Genomic DNA, 27,635 nt, shown 5'->3' with positions numbered 1-27,635 from the left:
CGAGTTGAATCACCTAGGTGTTCTGCAACTGATCTCTGCTACGGCCTGAGCTCTCCAACCCTAATCTAGCAAAGCAAGAACAGTCTTAACTCAGCACGTGGAAAGCCACATCAAGTGCCATGGGATTAGTCATACTTTCATAATCTTTGCCATCTTCAGTGTCAGAATGCTCAACCCCAAGCAAAATTGAGCCCTAAATGCAAGTTGGGAGCCAAGTTCTGTCCTGCACGACGTTTGTGGCAAAACTAGTAAGCGTCGCACAGGTTAAAAAGCCAGGGCAGAACTTGGAAGCAGAAGTTCAATAATGTAAGAAATGCCTTTGCAGGTTCTGGCATGATGTAATACTTTAAGGCAGCCTGGATTTTTGGCAATGATTTCAACCATACCAACGTAAAAGTCTTTAATGACTATACTGAAGCCACTGGAGACATATGAAGTAAAACTGCCATAGGACGGAATCAGATGAACGATGTCACTTTGCCCTTCTGTGCAGTTGTGGGACTCCCACTGGAATCAGCACAGAGGAAAAAAAACTGTGTCTTGAGAGATATATGGCTTACAAAGAGGCAATTGGGTTGCAAAAGACTTTCAGTTCTGTCTTCAAGTTGTTTCTGGACCACTAAAGACCTCCAACAATCTTCCGCACTCTAAGGAAAGATTCAGTCTAAATCCCTAACTTTAAAAGCCCCGAAGTAAGTTGCTTCTTGGGAAGAATCCAGTAGCAAGGGGTTTGAGACCTGGATGCTTATCATTTCACCAGACTTCAGTTTAAAAAACCCTCCCACATTTACAGAATAAAAATGGAATTCTGAATTCCCTGACCAGTATTTGGTGCTTCCTCCCTTCATCAACACATCAGAGCGCCTCATTTTAAGGTTTGTCTTGATCACATACACCATCAGTTGCAGCCCTCTTTTGGTCAGGTTTCCTGAAGTCTCATGGTGCCTAAAGCAAATGTTGGCATAAAGGTAGTAAAAACCATCTTGATTAACAACCAGCTTTCCATCATTGAATGTCATATTCGATAGGTTTGCCTGGCCTTTGTCATGATGCCAGGATGTGAGGTTCACTTTCCGAGTTCCTGAAAAGGGGAGGGAAAAAGAATAACTAATTAGTCATGCACATTTAGCAAACCCCAACATTCAGAAAGCAACCTCCAGGTTTTTGAATCAATAGCAACTACAGTTATATAGGCTAAAGCCAAGATTAGATAATTATGGCAAAAATTCATCAGAAATTTCCTTTTATTCATCACATAGTGCCGTATTTGCCGTATCTGGGGGTGCTGATTGACAGCCGCCTAAATATGAGCCAGCAGTGTGCCCAAGCACCCTAGCCTGCATCAAGATTTATTCTATTCTATTCTATTCTATTCTATTCTATTCTATTCTGTTCTATTCTGTTCTATAAGAATAGTGTGGCCAGCAGGAGCAGGGAAGTCATTGTGCCCCTGTACTCAGCACTGGTTAGGCCACACCTTGAGTACTGTGTCTAGTTCTGAGCCCCTCAATTTAGGAAAGATGTTGAGTTGCTGGATCGTGTCCAGAGAAGGGCAACAAAGTTGGTGAGGGGCTTGGAACACAAGCCCTGTGAGGAGAGGCTGAGGGAGCTGGGGTTGCTTAGCCTGGAAAAGAGGAGACTCAGGAGTGACCTTATTGCTCTATACAGCTACCTTAAGGGAGGTTGTAGACAGGCGGAGGTTGGTCTCTTCTACCAGGCAACCAGCACCAGAACAAGAGCACACAGTCTCAAGCTGCACCAGGGGAGATTTAGGCTGGAGGTTAGGAAGAAGTTCTACACAGAGAGAGATTGCCCATTGGAATGGGCTGCCTGAGGAGGTGGTGGAGTCACCATCACTGGAGGTGTTCAGGAGGAGACTTGATGGGGTGCTTGGTTGCATGGTTTAGTTGATTAGGTAGTGTTGGATGATAGGTTGGACTTGATGATCTTGAAGGTCTCTTCCAACCTGGTCTGGTCTGGTCTGGTCTATTCTATTCTATTCTATATGGCTGCTTGAAATATTCAGTACGTTGTTCTCCCAGCATCAAACCAAAGCAACCTATTCCCACCAAACTATGCGAGGCACACGTCAGTGCCTCAGTGCCCTCTCCTCCAAGCACGTATCACCGGTGCTCACAAGCATGCTGGGGGAAAGCCCCCAGGTGTATTTGGTTAGTTAAAATGATGTCTCTTGGATTTGTTTATGTCTCTTGGATTTGTTTGTGCAGAAAGAAGCGAGGCGAAGTAGCGGCAGGGGAATTTCAGAGCTATGAGTCTTCCCCAACTGCCAAGGGCAAGAAACTTTTGCATGTGGGATGAATGCTTTAACGGCAGTCCGGATCACAAAGCTTCTGGCATTCTTCCACAAGGATTTGAGCAAAGCACAGGTTGTCAAAGGCAGATCATAAATAGTTGCTCCCCCACGGCTGCAGTGCAGCCAGGTAGAAATTAAACAAGCAAGATCATACAGAGAAGCCGTCTTCTGTGCAGCGCCTCCAAAGAACCACTGAAAGCCACAAATTAATTGGAAGCAGAACTAAGATCTCAAGTCTCTTAGCCTGGAATTATTCACCTGCAAGAGATGCCTAGAAAGGGGTGCCAGACTGCACCTCTGAAGCACTGGGGATAGCTGAAGAAGTTGTAGAAATTCTTGTGTACAGTGTTAAGTCTGCCAGAAGCACTGCCCCAAGGAGGTTGGGCTACCTTGAGGATGAGGAGAATAAGCAAGAGTCACTGCTTGGATCAGAGGAGAGGCAGAGTTACAGGACAAGAATGTATATGTATGACAGAACAGAAAGGCATGCTGTGACTGACTGGTGACACACTGGGTAGTTGCTAGGCAGATCTGATTTACCTGACAAGTAAAGTTTCTACTTGTCAGTCTTAATCAAATAGCAGTTCTGAAGAAATCCTTAGTGGGAATGCATCATTCCCTGCTGAAGAAGGGGGAGGAGAGAAAATAGGTGACACAGTCACTTGTAATCGAGATGCTGAGCGACGACTTCTGGTGAAGATTGTTCACAATATCGGTGTTGAGAGGATTCATCCATGGTCAGAGGAAGAATAGAATAGAATAGAGTAGAATCATAGAATCAACAAGGTTGGAAAAGTCCAACCTATCAACCAACACCATCTAATCAACTAAACCATGGCACCAAGCACCCCATCCAGTCTCTCCCTAAACACCTCCAGTGATGGCGACTCCACCACCTCCCTAGGCAGCCCATTCCAATGGAGGGACAGGCCAAGAGATGATGGAACATGACCCTATGTGTTTTGAGTAGAGGATTAGCCTAGATAGCTTCTGTAAGTCCCTTCCAACCTAAATTGTAATGGTATGATTGCATTAATCAAGGCAGACAGACATTTTGCCACAGCTCACAGCTTCAGAAGTGGCAGGCCACAGCCAGCAGCACAGCACAAATTTACTGTGGAGCCATGAGAAAAACAGCACAAGGTAGTTCATGTTGACAGAGGAGGAAGAGGTCAGAGAGATAGAATAATGAATAGAATAGAATAAACCAGGTTGGAAGAGACCTTCAAGATCATCACATCCAACCCTGTCATCCAACACCACCTAATCAACTAAACCATGCAACCAAGCACCCCATCCAGTCTCTCCCTAAACACCTCCAGCGATGGTGTCTCCACCACCTCCTCAGGCAGCCCATTCCAATGGGCAATCACTCTCTCTGTGTAGAACCTCCTCCTAACCTCCAGCCTAAACCTCCCCTGCTGCAGCTTGAGACTGTCCTCTTGTTCTAGTGCAGGTTGTCTGGGACAAGAGACCAACCTCTGCCTGTCTACAACCTCCCTTAAGGTAGCTGTAGAGAGCAAGAAGGTCACCCCTGAGTCTCCTCTTCTCCAGGCTAAGCAGCCCCAGCTCCCTCAGTCTCTCCTCAGAGGGCTTGTGTTCCAAGCCCCTCACCAGCTTTGTTGCCCTTCTCTGGACACATTCCTGCAGGTCAACATCCTTCCTAAACTGAGGGGCCCAGAACTGGACACAGTACTTGAGGTGCGGCCTAACCAGTGCAGTGTACAGGGGCAGAATGACCTCCCTGCTCCTGCTGGCCACACTGTTCCTGATGCAGGCCAGGATGCCATTGGTCCTCCTGGCTGCCTGGGCACACTGCAGGCTCATGTTCAGCCTACCATCAACCAGCACCCCCAGGTTCAGAAGTGGCAGCCAGCAGCACAGCACAAATTTACTGTGGAGCCATGAGAAAAACAGCACAAGGTAGGTCACGTTGACAGAGGAGGAAGAGGTCAGAGAGATGAGGAAGCATTTTTTTTCAGAAGTCAAGTTAAAACACAGCCCTGGTAACTTGAGACAAATTTTCAGTAAAATCTTGGCTATTTGTGAGCATGAGCTAAGACTACCACAAATGAGTTTCAGTAAAATTCATTAACAAGAGGGAAAACGATGGGAGAAGAACAGAGGAGAAAGTAGCCCTGCACTGATAATTTGCATCCTAGTAACTTCCAGGTATAAATAAAGCCTGAGGGATGGACCAAAGCACTGTTTGCTCTGAAAAACTGTTTTGGAGGCACAGGGCAGCTAAGCCAAACCTGGGGCTGTAAATAGCTCAGAAGCCTGCAGTGTTTCCTTAAGACAGCCAAAGGTATCAATTCAGATCCCAAATGATATATTAAAGATTTATATTTATTTCTGTTTGTGATTTTCTCCCTTAAATGGTGACTAATTTCTGTAATCAATTTATAAACCAAAATTCTCTGTTTTCATTTAAAACCTAGGTAGCATTTATTGTGAGCTCTGGTGAAAACCAACCAGCAAGAATCCAGCTTTAACCTAAGGCAGCAAACCTAAAAAATACACACAGCAAGCCAAACCACTGCAGCTTCTGCAGCCAAATGATGGGTGGGGACACCAAGATCTGGGAAGGGTTATTTTCCCCTTTCCAAGCACTTCCCTCCCCACCCCCACCCCCAGTTGCAAAAGTTCATTTGGGGTTTGATGTAATTGTGAACCAGGTAAAAAGAAAATGTTCTCTCCCAGACACTGCTCAATGAAAGGTGTTCAGTGGCAAGCAACTTAAAATAAAACCCTGTTTGACAGTGATGAAGTCTGAGTTTTGTTCTTTCTTGACATTGTTTATTCTGGGTCAGAGTGATGACAGTAAAGAACCTTAAAATACTAAGAACAGATCTGTCCAGGCTCATGCATGGCATAAAACAATTTAGAAGGCTTTCAGACATGTGGGGTTTGAAATCAGGGAAAGAAAACAGAAATTGCCATTTACAGGCAGAGGAAACAGGATGGGAGTAAAAAAAAACCTACTGGTGACCCTCAGGCAAATTCTTCCTCCTTTATGCCTGTCATTAATCTCTCAGCCACCCAGTCAAGTGAGTACTGCCTCATACCAGTGAACTTGATACTAAAGTGCTTCACAACCAGTAGGTTCAGGGTTCCAGCCATCCATAAGGATGCCGTCCTTTACTGCTGCAATACCCACAAGGACCACAGAAGCTGTGCTAGTGATTAAAATCCTGGCAACCCTGTTCCAAAAGAGGCAGAAGCCATGTGTGCCAGATGAGGAAGAAATATGGCCAGCTCATCACGTTGGGAAGGGGTTGATCTGATCCAAGGAGAAACAAAGCAGAGTTCTGTCACAGGCACTGTATTTATGACAGTTCCTGCAGCCTGTGCTGTTAAAAAAAAAACCCAAACAAGTGAAGAGAGCAAGAAAGAGCAATGCCTCCCTTGCCATCACCCACAGATGTGCTGCATCACTCTCTAGAAGGTTAATCCAGTGATGCAGAACAGCAAAAATTATCACTTGCTAGCCCTGATATAAATACAGCTTACAGCAACACCCAGGTAGACAACAAGCAAACTCCCCCAGGAAAAGGTGGGTTTCAGAGGGTGACACTGACATGCTGCATTTCTGTAGATATGCATTATCTGTCTCTATGATGAGTGAACTAATTCAATCCTTACAAAGACAAAATGCTAGAGACAAGTTTACTGATAGTGCACCTTGCACTACTGACCTACCTCAAAAGCCAAAATCTGGCTGAAATAGAATAGAAAGGAATTAACCAGGTTGGAAAAGACCTTCAAGATCATCAAGTCCAACCTATCACCCAACACCATCTAATCAACTAAACCATGGCACCAAGTGCCTCATCCAGTCTCTTCTTAAACAACCGCAGGGATGGTGACTCCACCACCTCGCTGGGTAGCACATTCTAATGGCCAGTCACTCATCCTATGAAGAACTTCCTCCTAACATCCAGCCTAAACCTCTCCTGGTGCAGCTTGAGACTGTGTCCTCTTGTTCTGGTGAAGGTTGCCTGGGAGAAGAGACCAGCCCTCACCTGGCTACAAATTCCCTTCAGGGAGTTGTAGACAGTAATAAGGTCTCCCCTGAGGCTCCTCTTCTGCAGGCTAAGCAACCCCAGCTCCCTCAGCCTCTCCTCAGAGGGCTGTGCTCCAAACCCCTCCCCAGCTTTGTTGCCCTTCTCTGGACACCTTCCAGCAACTCAACATCTTTCCTAAACTGAGGGGCCCAGAACTGGACACAGGACTCAAGGTGTGGCCTAACCAGTGCGGAATCCAGGGGCAGAATGACCTCCCTGCTCCTGCTGGCCACACTATTCCTGACACAGGCCAGGATGCTTGTCAGGAGACATCTCAGGCAATAAGAAAGCTTGTAGAAGTTTTGACTGCAGCTTAAGCTCTCATCTTAGAAAAGTCTGGATCTTAGCAATGTCAATGCACTTGAAGGGACAAAGAACCCTGGGCCTCAAGAAGCTAACTCCTTCTATACAGAAGTGCTTTATCTTTAAACAGAGGAAGACCAAGCTATTACTATGCAGGCTGCTGAAATCTCAGATTTCAGGCCTCAGCACAGCATTCCCCTTTGGTTTGGCTATACAAAGCCGAAAAGCAATGCACATAGCTTAATTAAGGAGTTCAGCACTGCAGAATGCATGTATCTTCAGAGGAAGACAACAGTGGTGATCAATGACCCCTCCCATCTTGAGATACTCTAATAGCTTCAGAATAAACTCTGGTTTTACTTCTACCACACCAATGATGATTGCTGTGTAGAGAATAAAGAGACAAATCTCAGCTGACAGTGCCCAAGGGCGAAAAAAGGAACAGTGCTAAGATCTCTTAAAATTGTAAGAATGCATCTTTTCCTCTGGAGAGTGTTCTAAGGCAGATTCATGTCTTGTTCCTTCACATTGTACTAGCAAGGATACTCCCAAAGCCGTCCAAAGACAACTCTGGGGAGAAAATAAGAGCACTGGCAAGATAAAAGAATGCCATGCTCTTACCATAGAACCCAGTGAAAGCCACAGGAACATTTTTTTCCCCTACTCAATAGCTCAGAAACACACTGCCTCCAAGTCAACACACTGAGCTGAAACCCTGTTGCCCAGCACACAATGCTATGATTTTTGATCTTCCTGCTTCTCAAAGATGCTAGGTGGATGCAGAGACCTTTGTGAAGCTTTGAAATGTCTGAAAGTCAGAAAAGCCCTGGGAGTCTTCATGTGAAAAAGTCTGTACCACCCCTGCAACATCATAATGAATGGAGTATGACAAAACTTTTGTCAACATGCATTAGCAGAAGGAAATGTTATAAATACAGCCCTGTGCTATGAGAGTGCAATGTAGCCCCAGAAGGCAGGGAACTAGCAGGCAAGCTACACTGATGACAGTGGAACTGCAGTTCTAGGTTTTCAACAACTCTAAATGAATGATGTGCTTCCTATGAGTGCTGTGTCCAGTTCTGGGCCACTCAATGTAAGAAGGACATTGAGATACTTGAACATGTCCAGAGAAGGGCAACAAGGCTGGGGAGAGGCCTGGAGCACAGCCCTATGTGGAGAGGCTGAGGGAGCTGGGGTTGTTCAGCCTGGAGAAGAGGAGGCTCAGGGGAGACCTTATTGCTCTCTACAACTACCTGAAAGGAGGTTGTAGACAGGTGGGTGTTGGTCTCTTCTTCCAGCAACAGAACAAGAGGATACACTCTCAAGCTGTGCCAGGGGAAATGGTGAGGAGAAAGTTCTTCACAGAAAAAGTAATTGGCCAGAGGAATGTGCTGCCCAGGCAGGTGGTGGAGTCACTGTCCCTGGAGGTGTTCAAAAAAAGGACTGGGTGTGGCACTTGGAGCCATGGTTTGGTTGTCAGGAGATGCTAGGTATTAGGTAATAAGGCTGGACTTGATGATCTCTGAGGTCTTTTCCAAACTGGTTGATTCTATGATTCTTTATAGCAAGTTTTTACAGTGTTGGGCACCTAACATTCAAGTGTGTTGTGCATTCACTGAAGAGTCTCAGTTTCCAGATCCACTCTGAATACAAATGCATACAGACCCAACTACACTTCAGCACACAAAAGGAGTGTTGCTCAGAAAGGTTGAATAGGCAGACATGAGGCATTCTTGAATTTTACAACAGAGAACAGGACATTTCATCTGACAGCAGAAAGTGGGGGGGGGGGAGGGGGAAGTCTTATGACTCAATGGAAGGAAAACATCTTCCAACCTGCAAGATGAGGATGCTGGCCAATCTTTGTACTGGTATATCCTTGTATGTGTGTATGTATACACCTGTGTGTATGTGCACCTATGGCTGATGTCTAGTGCAAGATAAGAACTCCAGCTGGGCCCTACTAGCCAAAGAAAATAAGAAACTTAGGAGGAAAGCATTCAATCCATATCTTCACTCCTCACCTGAAAATAGCACAAAGAGGCAGAGCAAGCCCCCAGCTCCTGATCATGAAAAAAGGTCATTTAAAATGGAGGCCATTCAGCACATAGCAGACTGATGTCACATCAGATACCTGAGGCAAAGGGGAGCTATCCTCCTGTTAACATTACCCCTGCTGCCCCTGAAATCCTTTAAGGAATCTAATTCATTCTTATTATCCAAAGCCCTTTCTGAAATCCCAGTCTGTTACTGGAATTGCTCAAGTGTTTCCATACACCTCATTGTTTAATGCATTTATAGTAGCATTGGAAGCATTCAGTTCAAAGGGAACTTACCAGATGGAATATTCTTATCATCAATAATCAGATGGGCAAACGGCTGCTTCTCAGGTTTACTTCTCTTGTACAGATCCATTCCTAGTGCCTCCATTGCAGCTACAGAGAAAATAATTGCATTACCTCAGAAAGACATGTTTAGCAGAACTAGAACATTTCTTACTCATAAACCAGCACTTACCTTTTTCTGGTCTTGGTGGTGCTCTTCCTATGACACGCTGGACTTCCTGAAATGAGAAAAAGCAGCACTAATTTGATGTGGTCTTGGTTTTGTCATACTGTGTACTGCAGGTAGTCTGCACAGTCTCAACACTCTGTGTGTGTGTATGTGGGGACTGTTCTACCTACACTATATTCAGATGCCTGGGATACATATTCTCCTGCTTGCATGATGCATAATAGGAACACACAGTTTAGCTGCCAAAATCGTCTGTCCAATCCTTCTGATACAAGTGGATAGGAAGGATGTGTATGATTGCTACAGTGTTTATCAAAGTTGTGATGACAGGACACTTACAACCTTTCCTACTTACTGGAATGTTTCTCTCAGTGAAACAGCACAATGGCTGCTAAGAATGCATCACCTAATCAGCCACCTAAACATGAGCCAGCAGTGTGCCCAGGTGGCCAAGAAGGCAAATGGCATCCTGCCCTGCATCAAGAATAGTGTGGCCAGTAGGGGCAGGGAAGTCATTGTGCCCCTGGACTCTGCATTGGTTAGGCCATACCTTGAGTCCTGTGTCCACTTCTGGGCCCCTCAGTTTGAGAAGGACATTGAGACAGTTGAACATGTTCAGAGAAGGGCAACAAGGCTGGGGAGAGGTCTTGAGCACAAGCCCTATGAGGAGAGGCTGAGGGAGCTGGGGTTGCTTAGCCTGGAGAAGAGGAGGCTCAGGGGAGAAGTTATTGCTCTCTACAACTACCCAAAGGGAGGTTGTAGCCAGGTGGGGATTGCTCTCTTCTCTCAAGCAACCAGCACCAGAACAAGAGGACACAGTCTCAAGCTGCACCAGGGGAAGTTTAGGCTGGATGTGGGGAGAAAGTTCTTCACTGAGAGAGTTGTTAGCCATTGGAATGTGCTGCCCAGGGAGGTGGTGGAGTCACCATCCCTGGAGGTGTTCAAGAGGGGACTGGACGTGGCACTTGGTGGCATTGTTTAGTCATGGGGTCTGTGGTGACAGGTTGGACTTGACGATCTTTGAGGTCTCTTCCAACCTTGGTGATTCTGTGATCACTTCAAAAAATAGAATTCATGAACTGATTTAATTGCATGAGGTCAAAAGGTAACAAAAGAGGCAGTTCTACACAGGGACTAATGTGGCATCACACTAACAGCTAAGGAAAGGTAAGCTCTCAATTTCATTTGTGATGAATTGAATAATCAGGTAAATTAAAACCTCCACCCTTCACACTTGACCACTAAAAGGGAAGGTTGCAAGACCACAAGGCTTTGCAACCAAGACTCTCTTCTAACAAGGCATGCAGGACCTGAAGGATTCAGCATCTTCTGGGCCAAATGCATTGGATATCTGTTTGGAAGCCTTCATTCTTCAAAACCATAAGTTAGTTTCAACACGAATGAAACCTCTGTTATTCAGAACTAAGAACAGCACAAGTAGCAGACATCAGGCACCACAGAGAGCCTTGCTTTTAATAATCCAGATCTATTTTCCTCTTCAGAAAACATACAAACAGCAGTTTTCAAACATCTAATCAGCCTACTCTTCCTACAAGCCTGGACTGAGTCTTTGTAAGCCTCAGTCCTCATCTGCCCTCTGTTCCCCCATGACACTCTTCACCTCTGTTTTCTGAAAACCAGAAGCAATATTCTACCTGCTGTTCAGAACACCTCATACCATGGAGCTATCAAGAAAATGTTTGGCAAAAGGAAACAATTTGCTGAAGACAGAAAAGCATATCTCATCTTTCAAACCTAAGAGTGGTCCTTTGTTTTATCTCTGCGTCCCACAGTTTGCTGTTCATCTGCTTCAGTACCACAGATATGCAACGAACCTCAGATTTGGCCAGATCAGCAATGTTCCACTCTGCTCTCAATCACTGCAGTGCTTTAGAATTTGAAATACTGCTTTGAAAACACCTGTAATTTTGCTGTCACATCTTAGCCACTGCGTTTATTACTCTCACTTTCCCCTTTCAGTAGGTGTTTAAATGTTAAACCAACATGAAAAGCCTCGGCTTTTCATACAACAGGAGTTGCATGATGAGTATCAAAGCATACTACTTCAGCAGAGATATGCTGATTTTGTAGATAACAATCATTAAGATGCTTTCTGCTGTAGAGATGATAAGGGAAGCAGAACTGCAACTTCAAAAGAAACAAAGCTCATGTCCACCTCCCCCATTTGCATTCGCTTCCCCTCTCTGATCTTCCCACTTCAATGTCAATTCTAGGAGCATGAAAATGAAGCTCAGTTCTAGGAGATGCACACCAACAACCTCAAGCCACACTTGAGCTCTTTGACTTCACCAGAAGTAGAAAGACAACAAAAATTTGTCAGCACTAGATACAGCAAAGAGTGGGAAAAGCTTCTGAGAAAAGAAGAACATATGGTAGAAGAGCCTGGGAGATGGACCATACTTGGATTCCTGCACTACACTTACTCCCAATCCTTTCTTGCTTTCTTTGCTTTCTTTATGGAAACCTCTCAGATGTGAGGTCTGCTTTTGAATCCTGTCTTTCAGGGAGATGTGATAATGTCCTTGCTTGGAGAGCCTTCTGGGCAGATCCAAAAAGACATATGCACACTTTAATCTCCTGTTATCAAAATTGCTACTAACAAAAAGAATCCCATGGCTAGTAACTGCACAGCCCTTGAGTCCCTGAACTGGCCAGTTGCTATCCTTCTCTTAACCTACAGTTTTCTTAGGAGTACAGAGTTCTGCTTCTGCACATTTCCAAAGATGATCTGGCTTGAGCAGCTGGGTATGTCACCTTCTGAGATCTAGCAGCCTGACTCAGCTCATCTTTCATGCAGAAAGGTTGTGGTCCCAAGAAATGCAGCCTGAGCTGCTTTCTTTCTAACTGTTGGTGGTGCTGTTCATCTGCAACATAGAATACATAGAATGCATAGAATACATAGAATAAACCAGGTTGGAAGAGACCTTCAAGATCATCGCGTCCAACCCATCAACCAATCCAACACCACCCAAACAACTAACCCACGGCACCAAGCACCCCATCAAGTCTTCTCCTAAAAACCTCCAGTGATGGCGACTCCACCACCTCCCCAGGCAGCCCATTCCAATGGGCAATCACTCTTTCTGTATAGAACTTTATCCTAACATCTAGCCTGAACCTCCCCTGGCGCAGCCTGAGACTGTGTCCTCTTGTTCTGGTACTGGCCGCCTGGGAGAAACATCCCCACCTGGTAAGCAGAACAGCAACCAAGAAGACTTCAGTCCACAACTCTCCTTGTCCTGATGGTCTTGAGCCTACTTTCCCGTTTCCTAGGAGCATCTCTCTCTGAGAGGAACTCTCTCCTCTATTCCTATTGAAGCTATGCTGCTATGAGGTGGGGAGATCCAGGCTGGAGGTGAGGAGGAAGTTCTTCACCATGACAGTGGTGAAGCCCTGGAATGGGTTGCCCAGGGAGGTGGTTGGGGCACTGTCCCTGGAGGTATTTAAGACCAGGCTGGACAAGGCTCTGGCCAGCCTGATCTAGTGTGGGGTGCCCCAGCCCATGGCAGGGAGGTTGGAACTAGATGATCCTTGTGGTCCCTTCCAACCCCGACTGATACTATGATACTATGACATTAGGAATGCAAGCATCATTACAACATTGAGCCCAACACCAACACACTGAAGAATGCTGCATGTTCATTAACTCTTCTGTATGCACATTGTTCAATTAATAGTGGCTAGCCTGCGGTCAGAAACCAGAAATCCTCCATCAGCTGAGTTCTCCAAACACTGTACTAGTGCTAAGTTCTTGATTCTGACCAGCTCCACAAGAATTTGGTATTCTTTTCTGTTCTGTTACCCATGCCTCCAAAAAAAGAAGCTGAAATACACGACATAGTCCCTAGATAACAGAGATGGAGCTGTGGGTTCCTCCTGAAGAATAAATAGTTGAACACTTCTCTTGATTTTTCACCTCATGATTCTACAGTTCCAAGGTGCTGATACACACCTTACCTTAGAAAAGCATTTTAGTACATACTTGCTTCTGACTCTGAAGGACTCAAGAACCACATTTTTCAGTGGATGTTTGAAGAGAATCCAGATCTCTAAACATGGCTTCTTAGTGGGATTAGAAAAATGTCCTGGAATCCCTACTGCAAGGAACTAAAAGCTAGGATGTTCCAAATCTTTAAAGTATCAGCTACACTCTTTAGCACATGAACACCTTTAAGTATCTCTTCCTTAATCACAACATACACTACACCATGTAGAAAGCAGTAACAGACTCTGTCACTAAGACACTGCTATGGTGGCATGAGCACTGCTGACAAAATATTATCAGTGACCTCTTTCAAGACTGCCACCCACAGAACCACATGGGCTACCAAGCTGTTGAGCTATTCCTAGAAAAAAAGCACAGAAAAACACACCACTCTCACTTTCATGAGCTGCACTTGTACACCTTTGCATTATTTGCCCACTGCCCACTAAGTCAACCCTGCCGTCTTGCTTCCCATATTCCAACCTCCTTCCCACAGTTGCTGTTTAAACGACAGAGAAAAGCATTCAGTCACAGGAATGAAAAGTGTGGTTTCCTTCCTCCAAAACACTTAAGGGGCAACTGGGAAGCTGCAAAATTTTACAGTTTAAAAGCAAAAATCATGTTTTCAGTGCTGGAAAGTTGAAAACTCCTTTTTCCTCATCAACAGCAGGCTGTGGTTTTAGCTCTGAGCATCTCAGCTGGTCTCTTCTCCCAGGCAGCCAGTACCAGAACAAGAGGGCACAGTCTCAGGCTGCACCAGGGGAGGTTTAGGTTGGATGTTAGGAAGAAGTTCTATACAGAGAGAGTGATTGGCCATTGGAATGGGCTGCCCAGGGAGGTGATGGAGTCACCATCACTGGAGGTGTTCAGGAGGAGACTTGATGGGGTGCTTGGTGCCATGGGTTAGTTGTTTAGGTGGGTTGGATTGGATGATGGGTTGGACGTGATGACCTTGAAGGTCTCTTCCAACCTGGTTTACTATGGTTATTATTATTAAAATAAAGCCAATTCTTGCTTATCCAGTTACATCCAATGCTGGGGATATAAGGCTACATTTGAGCTTGTGACATCAGTGAACTGTTTTCTTCTCCTTGGACTTCTACAATAACTCAGTCTGTAACTTTGAACAGCTCTGAGTAGTCTTTTGAGGCCAATCAGAAAAGAAGCTCTCCACAGCCTGTGATCCTAAAGCTTCTTTATGCAGTTGTTTCCTCTGCTACCCAAGTGCATTAAGTCCAGCTAATATGAGGAGGAAGTATCTATCTGGCTGCAAATTCAGCAATTTGAAGAATGTTAATCAGGGAGGAAGTAAAATAGAGAGTACATTCATAAGAAGAGAGCTTGCAGATCAGCACTTCAAGCTCTATCCAAATGAGTAGTGCATTGCCTGCAGAGATAAAAAGCCATGTAAGGCTGCAGGATGGAAACTGTGAAATTTTAACAACTTACAGCAATCCCTTGAGAAACTTTGAGTTTGTCCATAACTAGATGCACTTTAAATGTCTGCTAAGTATATAGATAGCTCTGTAAGTGCTGCCCTGGGGGTCTAGCAAAGTACTCTGTTGCCATATGGGAGACTAGTTTACGCCTGAACTCCTCAAGCTGCTAGCAGCTGGGAATATTGCCAAGAAAAGTTACTTATGAGTGACCCAAGATATGTTTGCAGTCTTTTCTACTTCAGGCTCATGACAGACTTCACAAGAACTGTGGTTAGCGCATCTGGACTGCCAAAAGGTTCACAGGGTTACATGTGAAAAAAAAATTCAAGCAAAAAGGCAGTCTAGGAAAGTGTATTATTTGTCTGCCTGAAAGTTCACATGCAACACTGAAAATGTGCTTGCACAAAGTTCTAAGGGTTGAAAGGGACCTCAAGGATCATCTAGTTCCAACCCCCTGCCATGGGCAGGGACACAGAATCACCAAGGCTGGAAGAGACCTCAAAGATCATCAAGTCCAACCTGTCACCATAGACCTCATGACTAAACCATGGCATCAAGTGCCACATCCAATCCCCTCTTGAACCCCTCCAGGGACGGTGACTCCACCACCTCCCTGGGCAGCACATTCCAATGGCTAACGACTCTCTCAGCAAAGAACTTTCTCCTCACCTCCAGCCTAAACTTCCCCTGGTGCAGCTTGAGACTGCGTCTTCTTATTCTGGTGCTGGTTGCCTGGGAGAAGAGACCAACCTCTGTCTGTCTACAACCTCCCTTCAGGTAGTTGTAGAGAGCAATAAGGTCACCCCTGAGTCTCCTCTTCTCCAGGCTAAGCAACCCCAGCTCCCTCAGCCTCTCCTCACAGGGCTGTGCTCCAAACCCCTCCCCAGCTTTGTTGCCCTTCTCTGGACACCTTCCAGCAAGCCAACCTCCTTCCTAAACAGAGGGGCCCAGAACTGGACGCAGTACTCAAGGTGTGGCCTAACCAGTGCAGAGTACAGTGCTTTCTACTGAGCTTTCTCTAAACAGTACTTTTATCCTGGAATATGATGAGGAATTCACCACTAGATCCTGATTTTTAATTTCTTTTATGTGGTGTTTTTTCAGGAGACAGATGTTTCTAGACCTGACCTTGCAGCCCTACTGCACTGGGTTTCCTAAGAGCACTTTCATTTTCAATGTCAATCTCTGCTTTAGATTTAAACACCAGGTTTATAGGTGTGCACAGAAAACAGATGAGAAGAGTGCAGTAAACTAAAAGCTGTAACCAGACTACTAATCTCAGCAAAAGCAAGCTGTCTATTTTCATTTCCTCAGCAGCTTGAATTGCAAGATGCAAAATACTGAAAAATCACAAAAATCTAAGCAGTGCTTTAAAGTGTTCCATTTCAGTCACTTAGCATGCTGCCAAATCAAGTAAGGACTGGCTCTTAAAACACAACACAGGTTAGATTCTCTTCCAGGGAAGCAAATAAAGCACAGACAAGAGGAAACCTTTTGTCACTTTAACTGCATTCTCACACAAAGTTAGCACACCTGGAAGTCAGACTCAGCTCCATCTCTGCCTTTGATTGCAGCAGAGTCAACAAAAGGCATAACATGGTAAAGTAAATTTTTGCCTGAAGACTGTTTCTGTCACTTCTCTTGTATGCCAAAAGGCACAAATTTAGCCCCAGGCAAGCATTTCTCTATCTGTATTTTGCTTTGCACTACCAATAAATGGCAGCAAAGAGTCCAGAAAAACCCATGCAGCTGCTTAATACACCCTCCTGCATTCAGAGGAAATTCAGGACCTAATTACTTTGGCAAGGGAAACTTTATTGTTCTCAAACCAACGTTCATCGGCCAAGAAAGTTATCCCTACTCACTACTTATCCTGGCCACGGCCATTGCAGCATTGAAACTCCATCCAGAATGGCAGGATATGCAGCCTCAGCTAAAGCCAAGGCTTTTGTTGAGTAACCAGCACTGAACGACCAGAATACATGGCTTCCCATTCACTTACTGTAACATGCCCCTTACTGTCATAGGAGCTATGTGAACAAGCAGCCTAGTACCAGTGCACAGAACAGAAGTTACAGTGTGAGCTTCTATAAAATATTGGAGGAAAGAACTAATCCTACAGCTAACACCCCCCTCCCTTTTTTCCCCCCTCTTTAAATTTTTTAAGGAGGTAGATAGGAAAAAAAACCCCCCCAAAAAAACAAAAGAACTCCCAGGTTTCTCTTTTTTCCCCAAAAAAGATCTGCCACTCAGAGTACTCTGTTAAAAGCAAACACCACATGAGCACAATTAAAGTATTATATAATTAACTCAAGTGCAATTCACTCTACAAAGTGTATGTGATTTCAGCTCAAATCTAATGCAGCATTCTCTACGAAACAGGGACAGTCCCAGGCAGATTGTGAAGATGGGGAATTTTAACGGATCTGGTAAGCCAAGAAAACCAAATACCACAGGAGACATTCAGCTGTTAAATAGCCCCTAATTAGCACTAAACACTATAATGAACACACAAAGAGATCAAAGGCAGCAACTGCAGAAAGAGGTGATTGTGACATATCCAGCTCGCCGAGGTTTCTTCATTAGGACTGACTTTAGCTGACTACTTGAGGCACAAGTTGTCATTCTCAATTGCTGGGCAAAGACTGCCCAGTTACTGTGCTATGGCAAAGTAGCTCTACTGCCAGCTCTGTTCTGTTAAGAAGACAAAGAGCAAAGAAAAGAAATAGGCAATACTATCTCCCATTTTGGGCTGAAGAAACATGAGCAAATGTTATCTACTCCTCCTTTCAGGCAATAGATTCCTTGTTGATGATCTTGGGAGAATCTTGTTGGAAACAGGAAGATTGCTTTGGACAAAAAAAAAAAAGCAGAACTGTCCATTTTTATGAACATCCAAAGTGTTGGCAAACCTGCACAAGTATTAGGATATATGACTACCATTCTAGCCTCTCTAAGTGTCAGAATGGCAAATCAACCCACTGCAAGCATAGCAAATGTGTTTTGAATACAGAATCGGTTAACCACTGCGAGGTTCGTGAGCAAACACAGTATGATCCTGGATGCAACTTCAGGTATTATTCTGACACCAGAAAATACTTCATAGAACTTACCTCTGGATACAGGTGTTGGAAAAAATGATGTTAAGTTCAACAGGAGCTCAAAACAAAGGAACACACGGTCTGTCTGCTACCTACCTTCTGCACAGCTCTTTGGAGAGCTTGTTTCATGCTTCTACATGATTCTGGCATTAGCTTCACTTCTTGACTTTCAAAGGATGCATCATGCAAATCTGTATTTTCTTGATGTCCAAAAAGTGTTCTGACACAGTGTGCATGTTCTTTGGAAATTCTAGTAGGGTCCATCTGAAAACAAAAAACAGAAACACAACCACAGTTTTAAGGGTCTGCCCAACAGACATTAAGAGCATTTTAGTCAGGGATAATTTTCAACCATTTAAAAGTTTGGCATCTGGACAAAGGTAGTACCTAAACTTTCATTGTAAACAATGAAGAGGGAGAAAGTTCTCCACATCAAGGCTAATTTCATCCAACAAGCATGTGTGACAGGAAAACAAATTATCTTCTGGAGCTGTCTGGTTCATTAGTTCAGGCTAGGTATGTGACTTCCAAGAGTTAAAGATAAATTCCACTCTTACAGTAAAATCAATAATCTTCAATTCCGTTTTTTTACTACTCAGTGCAACATCACAATCATTTTAGCACAGCTTGTCCTGTCTCTAAAAACTAGAGGTTGCAAGATGACACACAAATGACAAGTAGAGGAACTTGGGGCAAGTGTGTACAGCATCTAGCACATCTTTTCCAAGAGGACAACCAGAAGAAGAGGAGCCAGTTGTCATTGAAACTATTTTGTGAGCAAGAGGCACTGCTGCATGAAGCAGTCACCAAGTAAGACAGCACAAATTCAGAAAGACCCAAAGAAATGAAATAAACTGTACCACAAAACACCTCCTTCATGGGACAAAGCCTGGCAAATTTAGAGTACCTGCAAGATATGTTTAGCAATCAAGCTTCATGATTGAATCAAGTCTCTTCTCCCAGGCAGCCAGCACCAGAACAAGAGGACACAGTCTCAGACTGCGCCAGGGGAGGTTTAGGTTGCATGTTAGGAAGAAGTTCTATACAGAGAGAGTGATTGGCCATTGGAATGGGCTGCCCAGGGAGGTGGTGGAGTCACCATCACTGGAGGTGTTCAGGAGGAGACTTGATGGGGTGCTTGGTGCTATAGCTCAGTTGTTTAGGTGGTGTTGGATTGGTTGATGGGTTGGACACGATGATCTTGAAGGTCTCTTCCAACCTGGTTTATTCTATGTATTCTATGTATGTATTCTATGTATAAACAGCAAGTATAGAATACTCCTTAATTATGCCAGTTAGATAAATTGGAATGATTTTCCGAGGACTGGGATCATGTTTTAGCAGAGTTTAACTGCATAAATACAATTTTAAACTGTTTCTTCCTCTCTGCCCACACTCCATTCCTTGAGACCATCATCAGTAAATTTGCTGACGACACCAAGCTGGGGGCAGGAGTTGATCTGCTGGAGGGTAGAGAGGCTCTGCAGAGGGACCTCGACAGGCTGGGCAGATGGGCAGAGTCCAACAGCATGAGATTGAACACATCCAAGTGCCGGGTTCTGCACATTGGCCACAGCAACCCCATGCAGAGCTACAGGCTGGGGTCAGAGTGGCTGGAGAGCAGCCAGGTAGAGAGGGACCTGGGGGTGCTGGTCGATGGTAGGCTGAACATGAGCCTGCAGTGTGCCCAGGCAGCCAAGAGGGCCAATGGCATCCTGGCCTGCATCAGGAACAGTGTGGCCAGCAGGAGCAGGGAGGTCATTCTGCCCCTGTACACTGCACTGGTTAGGTGGCACCTCAAGTACTGTGTCCAGTTCTGGGCCCCTCAGTTTAGGAAGGATGTTGACTTGCTGGAGTGTGTCCAGAGAAGGGCAACAAAGCTGGGGAGGGGTTTGGAACACAAGCCCAATGAGGAGAGGCTGAGGGAGATGGGGCTGCTTAGCCTGGAGAAGAGGAGACTCAGGGGTGACCTTCTTGCTCCCTACAACTACCTGAAGGGAGGTTGTAGACAGACGGATGTTGGTCTCTTCTCCCAGGCAGCCAGCAGCAGAACAAGAGGACACAGTCTCAGGCTGCACCAGGGGAGGTTTAGGCTGGATGTTAGGAAGAAGTTCTATACAGAGAGAGTGACTGGCCATTGGAATGTGCTGCCCAGGGAGGTGGTGGAGTCACCATCACTGGAGGTGTTCAGGAGGAGACTTGATGGGGTGCTTGGTGCCATGGTTTAGTTGTTTAGGTGGTGTTGGATTGGTTGATGGGTTGGACACGATGATCTTGAAGGTCTCTTCCAACCTGGTTTATTCTATTCTATTCTATCCATATACTTAACACTCAAGAGATATTAATCATTGTCTTCCAGAGATGGCCTAAGACTCTCAGCATTTGTTCTCAATTTGTATTTATTCTGCTTTTACTTCAGGCTTTCAAGAAGGGTTTGTGCACTCAAAACCTCTTCCAAGTTTTTGAACGCTATCAGCTGGTCTAATAAAGAACATTTACTTCTATTGTTCTGCATAAGATGGAAAAATAACTTTATCTGAGAACTACAGAAGATATTTGTAATGACAACAAGGGAATGCTAAGGTGTTGTGGACAGTGCCTTACCAATGCTCAGTTTCCTTAAACACACCACTGAACACAACAGAACATCCAAAGGAAGTTTTGCAGAATATAAAGCAGCTAGAGTGAACAAACACATTACCTCATTTCTTCACACAAACATAAGTCTGATTACCTAACACCATAAAAGAACCAAATTAACTTTAAAAAGCATAAGGTTAGGATTATAGAGGTGGATCTAAGCCTACACCAGCCAGGCAGCCATCCAATAGGCACATACTGTAGAGAAACATTCCTTGCACAGATGGCAACACCAAATGCTGCCTCTTCCATCACCATACTTCTGCTGAAGTCTCCAAATGAGAGCTGTTTCCCCAGTTCATTCATACCAATGTCAGTTCATGTGACCTGGTTTAACTCTCTCAGTTCTCCCTGCAGGTTTGGAACAAAACAGGTGAGAAAAGATTCACCTGAAGATCAGAAGATGCCGCAGCTCTGAGTAGAGGGACAGAATCGGAGGCAGTTAACATCTTCCTGGGGTGGCCTGACACAGATGAATCCAAAAGAAAAACCTGTGTATAGCAGCTTGGGGGAGGGAGAGCTAGGCCCTCTCTCAACCTACCACACAGCTCTAAGAATAAAAGCACTAATGACTTCTCAAGTCACCTAGTGCAGTGCAGATCTATTAGCTGTTTAAGCTGATCTAAACCAGCACCCCAGTTCACTCATCTTCACCACACAATTTCATTCCTGGTTCTCAGTCTCCTCAATAGCCTGAGACAAATTTTTTCTGGTCTCACTTTCTGAAAGGTTAGCACCCTGAAACCAACTCCAGGTATCAGATGAGCATCAGAGGCAGTACAGGGTAAGGCACAGAAATAAAAGATCAGTAAGGCAGAACCAGCTGTACAACTGCACCTGAACAGCATCTCTTCCAGCATGTTCCACTAGTATCTGGAACTCAGAAAATCAACTGTAAACTGAATGGAAAAAAGTGAAGCACAAAACATTTTCCAACAGCTGCTAGAAGACAGCTAATACAGAACAACCAGGGTTGGGAAGTACATCTGAAGGTCTCTGGTCCACCCCCATGCTCAAAGAAGAACAAACTTGTAACTTAGGGCAAGTTGGTCACGGCCTTGTCTAGATAAACTTTGTATAATCTGCACTGATGGAGACCTCTCCAGACAAACTACTTCTCCAGGCAAACTATTCTATGCTTGAACCACTTTTACTGTGTCAAACCAGTAGTTTTAATGTCCAGCTACAGTTCTCCTTGCTGCAGTTTATGACTGCACCTCTTTTTGCTGTGCATTTCTGGAAAGCCTGGCTTCATCTTTTGTTAACTAAACCCAGTGATTACCTTCCCTCACCTTAGTCTGGTCCAATGAATCCAATTCTTCCTTTCCAATATACTAGGGACCCTAGCCATCACAGCTGTCTTCTGATGGACTCTCTCCAGTTTGCTGATATGCATGTGGTACTGAAGGACCCAAAATAGGGCCCATTATTCCAGATGAAGTCTCTCATGTTGGGCTTGTTAGAGACCTGAGTAAATGAGGGCCTTCAAAAGGATGTGGATATCTACATCTTCTCCCTTCCACACATACTACAGAAGACAGAAAGCTACAGCAAATAACTGCTCATAGAAACTCATTTTTATCAGTAACTCTGCTAGAGTGAGAGACTATTATCCCTATTTTGGATTTATTTAAACTCATAGGATCATAGAATTGTTTGGTTTGGAAGGAACCTCAAGATCACCTAGTTCCAACCCCCCTGCCATGGGCAGGGACATCTCACACTAGATCAGGTTGCTCAGAGCCACATCATCTGAAAACTAGAAAAGAAAAGCAGGTTTCACAACACAAAGCTCATGAAATTTGTAAAGCATCCAGCATGACAAATCACACATAGCATAAACTTGCAGCTATCACCCATCAGCAATCAGTCAAAGCTGTCACACAACCCTGTGCCAGAGCGGTAACCACAGATTGTGGAGAAGCACTTATTTGGATTAGAGTTTATCTGCTGAAGGCTTAAGACAGAAACCCAGCATCTCTGCACCTACAGTTAAAAGATCAAAGGCTTAATGGAAACTGCAACTGATAACTTCAGCAACTTAAAGCTCTGCAGCCCATTCTGAAAAAAACTGCAAGTCTCTAGAGATTGTTTGATAAGGTAAAGCTCTGATGCTGGGACTCACTAACCTACCTGACTGCCCCTACCTTTTTTCAAAGAATACCTAATCTTCACCACATTGAACCATGGAAATTAGCTCTCTTGTCTGAAAAGCCATTCTCAGAAATCCTGCATCTTATATCTTTATAAACATCCTGTGCTGAACTGCTATTACCAAACACTGAGACCGAAACGGTGGCCAAGAAGTGATGCACAGAAAAACTTTCAAGGATATTTTTTGAGAAGAACCTCCCAAGAGTCAGATAAAATACCAGAATGGTCCACAGGAAGCAGCTTGCTAACTTGCAAGGCACAGAGCCCTTCAGCATGAAGTCATAAAGATTTAATACCAGGAAGAAACATCTAGATGCAACTAAAAATATTGGAGAAAGTTTTATAACAAGTAAGCTAAATACTCCTGAGAAATTAACCTATTTAAACAGAGGAGTCTCTAGATTATATTTCCTATGTTACTACTGTGTACACATCCATTGTGTCAGACCTTGGAATCAGATAAAACCTTTCAGTGCCCCTTGATTTTCTGCATTAGCATAGAATAGAATAGAATAGAATAGAATAGAATAGAATAGAATAGAATAGAATAGAACAGAACAGAACAGAACAGGTTGGAAGAGACCTTCAAGATCATCGCATCCAACCCATCAACCAATCCAACACCACCTAATCAACTAACCCATGGCACCAAGCACCCCAGCAAGTCTCCTCCTGAAAACCACCAATGACAGCGACTCCACCACCTGCCCAGGCAGCCCATTCCAATGGCAAATCACTCTCTCTGTATAGAACTTCTTCCTAACATCCAGCCTAAACTTCCCTGGTACAGCCTGAGACTGTGTCCTCTTGTTCTGGTACTGGCTGCCTGGGAGAAGAGACCAACATCTGCCTGTCTACAACCTCCCTTCAGGTAGTTGCAGAGAGTGATAAGGTCACCCCTGAGTCTCCTTTTCTCCAGGCTAAGCAATCCCAGCTCCCTCAGCCTCTCCTCATAGGGCTTGTGTTCCAAACCCCTCACCAACTTTGTTGCCCTTCTCTGGACTCATTCCAGCAAGTCAACATCCTTCCTAAACTGAGGGGCCCAGAACTGGACACAGTACTCGAGCTCCATCTGTGCCTGGAACTCTGCTTACCCAACTCAGGGCTGCCAAAATGAACTCCAGCATTGTGGCTGAGACTAAATAAATGTACAGAATGGAGAGACAGTTTTCTGATGTTAAGACTATTTAGTTTGGTTTTAAAAGAGACAATTCATTCCATCCACCTTTACATATTAAACACTGCCTCAGTTATGCAATGTTGCGGTATCACATTCTGTACTTACTCCTTACAATAAATGTTTCATGTTTACACTCAGACTTCTTTTCAAACTCCAACCAATTTTCACATTATCAAATATCACTCTGGATTCCATGACTTTCCTTAACCACCAAGGGTTTCTTCCAGGCTTTCAGAAAGTGCTACTGGCCCCTTTCAAGCTGTTTTCCGTTAGCCACTGTGCTGAAACGCTCACAAAACTTTAAACGAAGCCTGAAAAGCATTTTGTTAGTGTTTCATTTCTTGGATTCAGCACATTTCACAAGGCTCAAAAAGAAAAGCCAGGGCATCTTAACGTCTGCATATTTCAGAACATGGGAATAGTGGTACAATTCAATTCTCTTTCCTTTTAGATGCTCCAGCTCATTGTCCCACTTGCATTGCACTGCATTAGTTCTTGGCCGCGAGCATGTGTTTACCCATGAAAATCTAGTGTCAGTTATGTCTTGTGAAATTCCAAATGCTCAAGCCACAACATAAACACAGCTAAGGGAAAACCAAAACCTCAACTATTGTCTCAGCTCATACTGTGTCATGATCCAACCCAAACGATTTTATGCAAATACACCTAAAATGTGTATGGTAAAACTGAGTCAGAGTTTACTCAGCCTCTTAAGCAGAGTTTTAAAGAGCTTTTACATATTCTTAGGATCAGCCTATACAGTCAAACCCTGCTAATTCACAAGTCTCCAAGCAAACATTTCAATTCTCTTGATCAAATTTGGACAGATGACATGTTTACTGGAAAGTACAAACTGGGATAGCTTAATACAAACATATTTGATAGCAATCTCTTCAAAAGCAAGGTCAGATCATGTTCCACAGAAATAATGTGCAAGACATTAAATAAGGCTTCCACTATATTTTTCCACCTATCTTATTCACCAAGAAGAAACTGGTGAATAAATAGGGATTACCACATCTTATTTTGAATTGTGTACTTTCTTCAGCAGTATACTTATTATTGTGTGAACTATTCTATTCAAGGATGGCCAATATGATGCATTCTCCACTAGCAATCTTCCAGGCAATGACTTCAGTCAAGTCCACACCTAGCTGCACCATCTCTTTCATGTTTCAGAAGCTCAAGTTTACAACGGACTCCATCCAACAGCATTACTCCAGGAGCAAGACACTGGCAAGGGAATTAAGCTGCCAAATACAGAATTACACACAGACTAAGCACTTCTTTTAATTAAGGAAGCAGAAGAAAAATAGCCATTATGGCATGAATGCTCTTTTTAGCCTATTTTAGCCTTTTTTAGCCATGTGTGAAGCACTGACATTAGTCTGTCAGAAAAGGTCCCTAACAGAGGGAAGTGGAAGATAAAGAGAATGGTAGAATAGTTTTCAAAAAGCATACTTTGATTAGTTGTTTTTCATGCAGTGGGTCTGTAGTATAGCTGTGCATTTATATGAGCCATGTTTTGACAGAGATGTCATTTCACGTTCATGCAGATCTGGAGCGAAAAGCCTTTCTTTCTGCCACATGCCAAAGTAGGCATTAATTTATTTCACTGTCAAGCAAACAACAAGCTTTGAGCTACTTTACAGTGAGTCCCAGAAATTAAGTGTCACTCTTCTGAAGCACATGGGATATGATGAACTAAGTACTGCACTGCTGGTCCATTTTATTTTTGTACAAATGGCAAGCACAAAACCATTGTCGGTAAGAGAATACAAAGTGGTCTGCATAATAAATGATCCTGTGTACTCGATAGTCATTCCTCTGTCTAAGGGGGTGTACATTTGTGCAACACCTGTTTTTAGAGTGCACTTTGTTAAGAAATCCAGGCTGCTACATCAAAATCAAAGGTATCTACCTAGAAAGTAAAGCGAAAGCAACTGGTTTCCACTCAGCAGCAACTTCAAATGAAAAGTACACACAACAGAAGTACCACTTCCATGAAGGCAGGGAGACAAGCATTAGCAGAATTGGCATCCAGTGAAAAAAAGCAAGCAGAAAGTCAACACCTAGTCTCGAGAAACAGCCAGCAGCCCCCCACTTCCTCTGAGAAGCCATGCAGGGTAAGAGGCACAGCAGTAAGTGGATCCAGCCAGCAAGGCAAGTCGTTTCCAAGAAGCAGGCTCCTCTTCTCTCTGAAAGCCTAACCGCTAGCCACCTTATCTCCCCCACAGCAGTACCTCTCTGTGCTCTTTTCTGTGTGCACTGCTGCCTCTTCTGAAGCATCCTCTGGCAGGCTTGAGGCCTGGCTGGCAAAGGGCACAGGCTCTCCGAAATGAGCTTCTGAGCCAGAGCAGACACCTCTGTCCGATGCCTGCTGGCACACAGATGCTGCTGCCCCGTGCCCTTATGCAGTCTGAAGGACAAACGATTCCAAGTGGTGTTCTGTGGTGGCCGTTTTTCCTTAGAGACATTTCTCCCACCGGTGAAGTACTCAGGGCAGCCAAAGACCTCACCCATGTCTACTGCTTCTCTAGTGAATAACTGAGAGCTGGCCATTAAAAACCAAAGCCCTGCAAGACGTCAGGTGAAGGATCATCAAAGCTGCTTTTTGAGTCGGGGACTTCTCATGTCCGACCTCGCTGACAAACCCCAAAACACACCCCCAGGCCGAAGTATTACCTAGCACACCTCAGGCTTAGCAGCTCCAGCGGCCAAGGGACAGCACAGGCCAGGCAGCGCACCAGGAGTCATTCAGCCCAATCCCTCTCAAAGTTGGGCCAACTTCAGAGCCACATAACGGTGTTCTCTGACTTGTTTGGGGTTTGGTTGGTTGGGGTTTTTTGGGGGGTGTTTGTTTTATCGACCCAGTCCCAGCGACGGGAGGCCCTTCTTCCCGTCAGAAAGGTGCGAGGCAGCCGCTGCTGCCCTGCCCAGCCGCTCCTGTACAGAGCGGCCGCCAAGGCGTGAAGGCACAGCGGCTACCTGCTCACCTCGCCGTCGCCTCTGGGCGGTCAGCAGAGGAGCCGCTTACCTGAGCTCGGAAGTAGAGGAAGAGGGCGACGCTGCAGACCACCTGCCCCAATCCCAGGAGGACGAGGGCGACGAGGAGGGAGCGGGAGGCGGGCGGCGGGTGCGGGTGGACCGGCAGCGGCGGCGGTGGCGGCGGCGGCGGGGCGCTCTCGTGGGCGGCGCCGCTGCCCAGCTCCTCAGAGCCGCGCAAGTACTTGGTGTAGTCTCGGCTGGCGCGCCGCATCGCGCCGCGGGCAGCTCCGCACCGCTCCGCTCAGACGGCTCCACAGGCGGCCCGCGGCTCCGCGGAGCTCACCAACCTCGGCAAACAACCCCGCTGCCCCGGCCGGGCACCTCTTATAAACTGGGCGGCCAATCAGCCCCAGGCGGCGTGCCTCTGCCGCCCCGTCCCCGCCACCACACGCACATCACCACCGCCCCCTCTTCGCCTGCCCTCCCCGAGCACAGACCGGCCTCCGCTGGACCGCGACGGGAGGGTCGTCTCGGGACCGCCCCTGCCCCTGCCCCTGCCCTTGCTCCTGCCCCCGGAGCGCCGCTACCGGGCCGGCTGCCCAGCGATCGCGGTTAGCGCTGCTGCTCCTCGCAGAGGGAAACTTCTCGCCTCCCTTCCACCATGAGTGAGCAAAGTACAGGGAGCCCTGGCTCCTGCCGGCCGCCCTGCCCGTGTCCCCTCCTCATCTTTGCCCCTCTCAGGCTTGCAACACACCGGACGGCCCTAGCAGGTGTGGTCGCATCTGGAGGGTCCATTTCCCCCAAATCCCGGGGTACCTGGAAGCAGTGTGCATCCAGGTGAGCCTTCCCTGGCTGCTTTGGTTGGTCCAGGTCCTCGGAGGACCAAAGGCAAGTCAACCACTCCTTGTCTTTAACTCTTCACTCAGACC

The 27,635-nt window shown here is 45.4% G+C and overlaps 1 protein-coding gene across 1 annotated transcript; it reads right to left on the bottom strand.

Annotated features, from left to right (window-relative positions):
• Nucleotides 1-356: 356 nt before the first annotated feature.
• TNFSF11 (TNF superfamily member 11) lies at nt 357-27,141 on the bottom strand. Its single transcript, XM_054163130.1, has 5 exons — nt 26,756-27,141; nt 17,841-18,008; nt 9,202-9,247; nt 9,021-9,119; nt 357-1,081 (listed from the first exon to the last, which is right to left on the bottom strand). The coding sequence occupies exons 1-5, from the start codon at nt 26,975-26,977 to the stop codon at nt 660-662; spliced, it is 957 nt and encodes a 318-aa protein (XP_054019105.1). The 5' UTR covers nt 26,978-27,141; the 3' UTR covers nt 357-659.
• Between the last annotated feature and the right edge of the window lie 494 nt (nt 27,142-27,635).

The sequence above is a fragment of the Dryobates pubescens genome, chromosome 7, assembly GCF_014839835.1.
Source record: "Dryobates pubescens isolate bDryPub1 chromosome 7, bDryPub1.pri, whole genome shotgun sequence".
NCBI classification, from domain to species: Eukaryota; Metazoa; Chordata; class Aves; order Piciformes; family Picidae; genus Dryobates; species Dryobates pubescens.
The sequence above is the reverse complement of the archived record's forward strand: the minus strand, read 5'-3'. Positions and strand labels throughout refer to the sequence as shown.

Excerpts from the sequence above, each read along its gene's own strand:
- TNFSF11 (XM_054163130.1), bottom strand. The coding sequence starts at position 26,977 with ATGCGGCGCGCCAGCCGAGACTACACCAAGTACTTGCGCGGCTCTGAG. Across the intron at positions 9,120-9,201 it reads ACCACCAAGACCAGAAAAAG|CTGCAATGGAGGCACTAGGA; the intron begins GTAAGTGCTGGT and ends TTTTCTCTGTAG. Across the intron at positions 1,082-9,020 it reads TGATAAGAATATTCCATCTG|GAACTCGGAAAGTGAACCTC; the intron begins GTAAGTTCCCTT and ends TCCCCTTTTCAG.